We start from the raw sequence: 9,446 nt of genomic DNA, 5'->3' as shown, positions 1-9,446 counted from the left end.
GTAGGAGGCCTATTACCACTACCGTTGGTAAAAGGCCTATTACAGCAAAATCATTTTTTCCCTCATTTTTTACATATAAGTTGCTTGTGAGAGCCACAAACTCTTTTCATTGAGTAGGTTGTAGTCCATAGCTCTTGTACCTAGCATGTAGGGGTTAGGTGGACCACAATTGAGTCACGAGACTAAAAAAGTGAGTGTTTATTTTTCTTTTGGAAGTGGTCGGCTACTCAAGGGTGTATGATAGATACAAGCCAATGAATGTGATTGTGATCATGGAGTGAGGGGTGAGGTTTCTAACATTTGTTTTTCTTGAAAAGATAGATTGATTTCATTGGAAAGAATTGCAGTCCATAGCTCTTCTGCATTGTGTGTTGGGGTAAGGTGGACCACGATTGAGTCACAATACTTTAAGGAAAACTGTGAGATAGTTAGTGTTCATTGTGCTTGTGGAAGTTGTCAACTATTACAACATCTTGCATGTTAGGGTAAGTGTTTACCACAATAGTAAGCCAATAAAATTGATTGTTGTGGACATAAAGTGATGGGTGAGGTTGTTAGGATTTGTTTTCTTTAAAATTTAGATTGGTTTTTTCTTGATTGATGATGCAATCGTCTATGGAATGGATTCAGTTTTATTGCTATGGATCTGATATTTGCAGTGAGCTCTATGACTAAGGTGCTAGTAGTACCTTGAGAGGCTAAAATGCACTCATTTTGTGTGTGTGCACACCACTTGCATGCAGGCGTATGCGTATAGGTCTACGTCTGCATGCACAGGTGCTTATATGTATCTCCATCCATCTTGAAACTTCATCTTTTTGCAAATTATTCACATGTACCACACATACTAGTTTCTTATTTAAATGATGTGTTCAATCAAGCACTATATTTCATTAAATCCATCTTCTTAAGTGTTTAGTATTGTGTAAATGTTTATCTTTTATTGTATTAATTCAATTGTGTACTAATATCAAACACCCAAACCATGTGCTACTTGTTAACATCCTTGAGATTAGCAACGTGTGTACACCCAAACTATGTGCTACTTGTTAGCATCCTTGAGATTAGCGAGACAGTAGTGAGGGATAACAACAATAATTGGTGTACTACGGGCAGTAGTAAGCTTATTATGGATGGTAATCAATATTTTATTTGGTGATAATTGGCATATTACTGAGGCCACAACTACTTGCAGTTGTTACACTGTTCCTAACGCTAGTCCACTAGGTTCCAAGTAATTGTAACCGAAAGGTTTTTGAGCATGATTACACTAATTATTATGTGAGAATGTCATTCACATGCACCAAAAGGGTGTGAACATTCAATCCTTGGCTGTTGTTCTTGCCTAGAATGTTATCATAGATTTACACAATAAGATTGTGAGCAAATTGTGGTAGAAGACAAGAAATGGTGTGTCAAGTGCAACAATGCCATTTGTACTACCTTGTGTGGAATTGAAGCACTTCTTAAATGGGAGCGCAATGATGAACATATTGCATAGAATTGTGACCCTTGCTTAATTACTAGTTCATGTAGTGAATCTACGTTTGAGAAACTTCAAAGGGGTTGGCAAACTAGCCCTTTTTCTTGTGCAGATGTTTCCCGTTCAAGTGATTAAGTCTTCCATATAAGTGGGTGGGAATAAGGTTTTAAAAATCACTTGGACAATAATGAGCATTTGACATAATTGTCCTTGGAATAACATTAACACCACTTGACATAATTGTCCTTTGCAATATGATATGCACACTTGTTTATGTGCCTAACATGGACCCTTTAAAAACTTTGACAAGATCATAAAACTCTAGGGAGTACACCCAAAAAACATGTAAGTAAACCACGTAAGTTCAACTGAAGGGGGTTTAAATTCAAAATTTTAAGGTAAATTTACATAAATATATTTACATATGGGGGTTTAGAACTGCAATTTGAAAACAATACGTACGTTTGTATTGCAAAAAGGGATCTTTTTATCCATGCAAAATTACAGATAAAGGTTTATTTAAATACCCCTTGAACACACGTATCTAGTTTTTTTTAGTGCACCTAACCCTCTACACATCACTTATGTTTAATTCTCCTACAAATCTTCCTTTCGTCGATTTGCTTTACCACTAAGCTTTAACCACTACAATGCTTTGTCATATACTATTCCCCCCCTACCCCCCCTTGATGGACTATCATTTGTACATCACCGAGCTCTTGCAATGTACCCCTCAATTCAAACCCACACTACAATGATGCATCATATAATATTTATACAATGAATACGAGTTTGCAACTTAAAAAACGTCTACCTTCATTGCATAATTTAAATAAACATGTCTTACCTTCATTGCATGACTTAAATCCAATTGTTACATCAACATACAACATATACATATACCTTCATAAGATTAGAATATATCAAATCTCAAACTTTTTTATAGAAAAAGTGACATAACAATTTGTCAACGACACTAGAAATTTTTTTTTAAAATATTAATCTATTAAGCAAAGTTACGGTTCTATTCCCATCAGTACCAAAGCAACTACCCTGTGTGTTCCGAACTCAATCACAAGCTATTTTACAAGATTGCTTTAAAACTTTCCTTGCTTGCATTGCATAATGTGCAAGTTCAAGTGACTCATAAAGTGTGTTTGAACTACTAATTATTAAGTAACGTTCAACGCTTGATGATGCTTATTTGCTTTTCTATATCTCTTCCTTGGCCAACTTTTGCATGGCACTTTAAAATTCACGAGCAATCACATCATTATAAGCACATCACTCTGCATGGATCTTTTGAATGCTTACAAAAAAAGTTGCATTGCATGCGGCTTTGGAGCCTTAAGGGCAGGTCTTTTCTACTCTTTACTTGTGTAATCTACACTCCAGAAAATGGATTTGTTTAGTCTAAAGTTCAGAAAATAGATCCTTGGTCTATTTCACAAATCTACATTTTTCGTTCAAATCTACTCACACTTTTCTGCCTGCACACATGTCGTCTCAGGTCAGGAGGGGACTCGGGAAGGAGGATTTTTATGAAAAAGTTGGACCGACACAAACATAGATTTATGACAGTCGAAAGAGTTTCCATTCGCCTAACAAAAGAGGAGAAAAAGACCTAAGTATCAGAGTTTTGAACAGCTACCTCCCTCAGCCTTCTCCTGCTACGTATGTGTGTCTAGACGTTCATTCCAGTTTTCTTGAGTATTCTGGCAACGGAATCGTTATGTACTTGTAAATCAGCCTGTCCTGCTTCACCTCCATATCAAACAGTTGTTGTGCTTGTACAAGCTCTTTAATTTGCTGCAAAAGACAGCAACTGTTAACTATACCCCTTAAGTACACAGCCAAACTTAAATCTCCTGCAAGCTTCTGCATCTAACGAAAATTTGTGCAAGTTTGCTTCATCTTATGCTGCTGAATCTGATACCAAAAATCCGCATTCCCTACGACTGGCTGCACATTGGATTTTTCGCGAAGGTATGGTCCTATTGCTGGATATTATTTACGCCCAAAAACGCTAACTTGCCCTTGCTCTGCAACGTCTCTTGTTAAGTGAGTCAGCACCAGACCAAAAACGCTAACTTGCCCATGCTAGCTCTGTTCCTTCACCAATTCCAATGAAGCTTCACGGATGATCGATCTAAGTCTGATCTGAGTGGCATAAGCGTACCCACATTACGCAGCAGATTGTAATTTGTCGCAACGAGTGTAAGTTGTTCATACCATGACAGCCATTTGAACCTGCTGCAGCCTGTGTCTTTCGCTCCTCAGCAGCTCTTCCAGCTCCTTGTCCCTTCTCTGCAGGCAAATCATCGGGAAGTAAAGACGCAACATAACGCTACGGGTGCGAGCGACAACGTATTCTGTGTTAGAGATGCCGCTAAGGCACTTTGAAGGACCAACACTGATGCAAAAGCCAATGCATCTTTCCAAAATATGAGCACGTACGACAAAGGCATAGTAACAAATAGCATTATATCGATAGCATAGGGAGTACCAAAGACCTATTCATAAACATATCTTTATTGAAGAAGAATACAGCTACGTCGTTTCATTCAACTTTGAATCACCGTGAGAAATTTTGTGATCCATCCTTATCAAAATCTAGGCTAACATTTAAATGAAAAGAGTAGCTCACTAGTTTGCAAACTTGGGACAACACACAAGATGCCAGTGTAACAATAGAATAGGACAAAGAACATGGCATGATGTATTACGCGAAAACCTCTCGATAATCTAAGACTCCACACGCATGATCGGAAGACTCGCAGCGAAAAGAAATTCGAAATGACTGCTATTTTCAAAAGGACGTGGGGGAACTGGCGTTCAAAAGCCAAACGAATCAAGGGTCAACAGCAACAAGTACAAGGATGAAAACAGCTTCACGGGCGCGCTCTTGTATGCGAAGAACTCGTCCGTAGTCATCGAAATAACTGAAGGATCTGATGTGAGGCGCGTGAAAGAGGGGGGGAGAAAGCAGGCGAGATGAAATGCGAATCGCAGACGAGCAGGCCATCGAATTCACACCAACAGCGCTATTCCCCTCCCTTCTAAGAAACTCCACATTCTCAGTTAGGAAACCCCATGATTCCGCGCCTTCTTGTAGATTCTTGTCAATGATCCATTTTGGATATTATCGTTGTACCAATTGCCTTTAAGGGTGTCTACACACTAGCTATAAATTGCCTTTTAATAGCCCAATGCTCGTTTAAAAAACGTTTTCTTTCTCTTTTGCATCCAAAAGCAATAGCTTTATCACTATACTAGGAGGTGGTGCCCACACGCACTTGTGCACTCTCGTTTTCTTTTGTGATGCTTTTCTGTCTTCGAATCGATAATGCTAATGTGATATATGGTCATGATCTTTCCTCACACATTCCTGAGCTCTTTCATGAATACACACATATCAAGGAGAGTATTGCTACCCTAATATTCATAGAAGAGAGGGCACAAGTAGGAGCATGCACACAAGTGACTAAGTGTACCCTAATATTCGTCAACCAATACCCATTGCGACATACATGCAACCAATATTTGCCCAAACACTATCAGGCTGAGCTCCAAGACAGAATCCTATTCCAATCTGAACCCAAGCTCCACTAACAATTCCTCAGAATTCCAAATTCACAGCAATACATAAGAGCACAAAATCCCCCTCCTCCAGTAGTTCCACTACAACTACCTCAAGCCAAGCAACAATTTGAATATGAGGCTGAGTACCCAGTGTACTATGTGAAGGAGCAGAAGGATTGATACATGTCCATGCGAATCAAGTTTGGCTAAACACAGATCAAGCACCAATCAGGCCACTATGGTTGTAAGAGAATCATCAAATCATAGAGTGCCCCCATCATGGTAGTCCCGCTACTTTCCAACCACTCTATAGAGATTGGGACATCAGCCATGCTTTCATGGATAGTCCAAACCCTCACAACAAAATGAGGCTAACCTTGACGTTCCAATAGGCATCATAGGGGTTGATCAACAAAGTGTAGGGCCGAAAAGCATTCTGTCTCGCAACCAGTAAATGTCATCACACGGCAACAAAAAAGAGGCAGCCAAGCAACCTTTAATTCTTGTTCAAGCAAAAACCATTCTTTGAAAGAAAACACAAGCACCAATTCCTCCACCAAGCAAAGAAGTGTCGAGTACATCAACCCCGAGGGACCATTCAGATCCAATTGTCAAAGAAGCTCTGTACCCTCATGCCGAATTAGAGAAGGCTCAATTTCAAGCCCTTCAACAATGGGTGGAGAAGGAACAAGCCCAATTTAAAGCTAAAAAGAAAGCGGAAGATCCAATCCCTGACTTGGTTAGTCTCAACACCATAATCGAGCCTCTATTCCATCAACAAGGGCCACAACACAATGTTCCATAATGCCAACTAGAAAGTGCAACCCTTTTGAAAATCCTGAGTTGCCATATCTCCATACCCATTGGAATTCACTTACGAAATTGTCCCAATCTATGGGTGAGTTTCAAGGGATGGGTTGAATCAACAAATCTCCCTCCACCTGTGGAAGAAACAAAAGACTTCCCATTCTGATTGGTTGAAAGAGATGGCATACACAATATCAATGTGCCTTTGATCCATAAAGTGCATGATTAGGTCCAAGCCATTGTGGATGGAGGCGTAGGTGTGAATGTCTTATCAAAGGATCTCTATGATGTGAATGGGTCCTCCCACCGATGAATAAAGCTCAGTTTAACCTCCACCTTACTGATGAGTCATGCACAAAACCCTTGGGCATCATGGATGGGGTATCCACAAAGGTAGCAAGGATTCACTTTTTCCTCCAGTTCACATTCTTGGATCTCCCAAGGCTGCCTATCAAGTTCTACTTGGATGCCTTTGGCTATGAGAAGCATTAGTGCTCCATGATTGGGGTACTAATTGACTCACGATACAAAATCATGACACAGCGGTGAGAATCAATGTGGGGACATGAGCTAGAGAACTTGTCGTATTAAGACCATTGTATGATACCTCTTCTACCATGGCCTCAAGAAAATCATCCCTCCCATAACAAAATGTCCTGAGAGGGGATACATAGAGTAATATCAACAATTGGATCCAAGCACTAGCGACAATCAACCATTGCCATGCACTAGATCTAATCCTCTCAAAAAGATGCGAAGGTCATGTGACAGAATCCCCACTCATGCCTAAAATCCCAATTGATCCTACAGTTCTAATGTTTATGGAAGACCTTGAATGGGATAGTGATTCTAAAGAATCACTATCCCATTCTGACAGAATCCCCACTCATGCCTAAAATCCCAATTGATCCTATAGTTCTAATGTTTATGAAAGACCTTGGCTATTGAGCTACCCAAAGTCAAAGCTTCAAATTTATATAAAGTAGGAGATCCCGCAAAAGAAGGCCAAAGGTGGGAATTGACGCAAAGCCAAGGTTGAGCACTACAATGAGTTTTGAAGAATGCAAACTAGGATTGCGGAGCTATACCTCACCAAGCTAGACCAATCAACAATTGAGCCTCCTCAACTTGAATGGGACCCAGATGGTCTTGAAGGAGTTTGCACAACATATTAACCATTACTTGGGAATACTTTGCCAGTGGAAAAGTTACCCCATAATTCCCAACGTACAAAGTTTTAGAAATTCAAGCCTTATCTAAGAATGAAGATCGATTGTAACACTACTACAAAATAAATTCCCCCAAATACTAAAAGGATTGATGCTGATACTAATCGGCCCAATGATGATACCATGTGTTCAACCAGTTCATTACAATTAAGGGTGGATATTCATAAAGTACTAGATTACTTTAAGAACTACACAAGTGGCAGTGTCCCAAGACACTACCAAAGTCAGAAGTACAAGAAATTAATAGCATTGGTCAAATGCTAGTATATGAGAGACCAACCAAAAACAAGAACAATCAACCTCACCCTTGAAAGGGAGGAAGAAAATTAGTGTTCCAAGACACTAGTAGAGTCACAAGGAAATTTCTTGTAATTCTGACTCCCGAGACACTATTGGAGTTAGAAGTACTGAAAGGCAGGAAGAAAATTTCTTGTACTTCTGACACCCAAGACACTACTGGAGTCAAAAGTACAAGAAATTGATAGAATTGGTGAAATGCTAGTATCTAAGAGACCAGCCAAAACCAAAACAATCAACCTCACCCTTCAAAGGGAGGAAGAAAATTAGTGTTCATTGGCAAACAACTCACCCAAGAAGAAGAAACAAAACTCAAGGCACTCTTAATGGAATACCAAGACTGCCTAGCATGGGCATACAAAGAAATGAAAGGAATTTCACTAGAAGTGGTAGTACACACCATACTTATTGGGGAAGGAGCCGGCCCTAAGGTATGTAGCAAATCCAAAATATGGCACCATGGTATTTGATGAGCTAGAGAAGCTCTTGGATGCAAGTTTCATCTATGAGATAGAGCACACCGATTGGGTTTCCCCATTGTGATTGTGCCTAAGCATAACAAGAAGCTACGGATGTGTGTGAACTTAAAGAATGTGAATGCTTCTACCATCAAGGATCACTATCCCTTGCCCTAACAGAAATAGTATTAAAAAAGGTGGCAAGATAAAAAATATACAGCTTCTTGGATTGCTTACAAAGTCATGCCATTCGGATTATGCAATGCCCCTGCCACATTCCAAAGAGTGCTTTCAAGTCATTACTCAATAAGTTTCTACAAGTCCACACTAATGGCCCCAAGTATGCAATTGGGAGTGTACTTTGCCAACCTGGTGATCACAAGAAGGATTACCCAATTTACTTTGCCAGTCCACAACTCAAAGATGTAGCAATCAACTACACAATGATAGAAAGAGAAGCATTGGCAATGGTTTTTAGTGTCAAGAACTTTGACACTATTTATTGACAAATGATTTTGTATTCTACACTGACCATCAAGCATTGCTTTATCTTGTGAACCATCTGTCTACGATAGGAAGAATAACTGAATGGTTTTTGATCTTGCTTCAAGAATTAAAGTTCAAAATAGTGGTCCACACACTATATTTCCGATCACTTATCCCATTCAGATCTAGAGAAGAACCCATGGAGTTGAAGATGACTTCTCAGATGCCACACTATTCTAAATTGAGGCTATTTCAAAATGGTGTAACATGATTGCAGATTGATTGGGTAATTGCAAATGTTTCTCCTTAAAGATTCTCTCCAAATTAGGGGAAATTCAATTGTTTTTCAAAAATGTGCATAAAATTTACAGTGTCAATTTATGAAAAGGCTTAAAATATACCATATTTTAGGTTCTTGTAAAGAATTACTACACAAAATATAGAAATTCTCTAAACTAGATGTCTCAAGCTTCTCAATTTGGGGAGAAAGCAAAACCTTGGCCAGCTTTGGTGAACGTCTTCGGCCTGCTTCTCATACCACACTTGAGCTAAACCCTCTAGCAATGGAGCTCATACATCATATCAAAAGAACAGAGACAGAATGCTAGTAATAGCATGCATACAAGAACCGACTATCGGTTAGACATCGTTGAAGACTCGAATCGCTTGGAGGATTGAGCCGCCAACCATTGCAGCTAACCTACCCACGCATAACCCTCGCCAACACTGCTGCTAACCTGCATGGTTATGCAATAACACGTGGCACTCATGGTGGACTATGAGAATCCTCAATAGATACACATCCCCTATGACAAACATCAAATAGTGCTTGTGCCTCAGTGCAACAATCATTTTGGGCTTAGGCTGGTGGGCTTAAGCCTCGGTAGAGAATTGGGTGTGAATGAGGTTATCACAATCCTTCACTAAGTATGCATGAAACGAAGCATCACTTTCCAAATCTATCTAAAATTGAAGAAGTGAACATCAAACTATCATTGTTTGCTTATGCCTGTCTAAACATCATAGGCTATCATCACCTGCTTGTGCAATAGTACACCGCACTCTGGGTGCTTTTCAACCTGCGAGGCTACCCAAAAGCCATTG

At 39.6% G+C, this 9,446-nt stretch overlaps 1 protein-coding gene across 1 annotated transcript; it reads right to left on the bottom strand.

Moving 5' to 3' along the window:
- Positions 1–3,163: 3,163 nt before the first annotated feature.
- Positions 3,164–4,508, bottom strand: LOC147902247 (uncharacterized). The gene is made up of 3 exons (XM_087374464.1): positions 4,359–4,508; positions 3,716–3,790; positions 3,164–3,292 (listed from the first exon to the last, which is right to left on the bottom strand). Exons 1-3 carry the CDS (start codon positions 4,506–4,508, stop codon positions 3,176–3,178), a joined length of 342 nt encoding a protein of 113 aa, XP_087230590.1. The 3' UTR covers positions 3,164–3,175.
- Between the last annotated feature and the right edge of the window lie 4,938 nt (positions 4,509–9,446).

The sequence above is a fragment of the Dipteris shenzhenensis genome, chromosome 5 (assembly GCF_047967505.1).
Source record: "Dipteris shenzhenensis isolate YYH24624 ecotype China chromosome 5, Dip_SZ_1.0, whole genome shotgun sequence".
Lineage (NCBI taxonomy): Eukaryota > Viridiplantae > Streptophyta > Polypodiopsida > Gleicheniales > Dipteridaceae > Dipteris > Dipteris shenzhenensis.
This window is presented reverse-complemented; position numbering and strand designations above follow the sequence as displayed.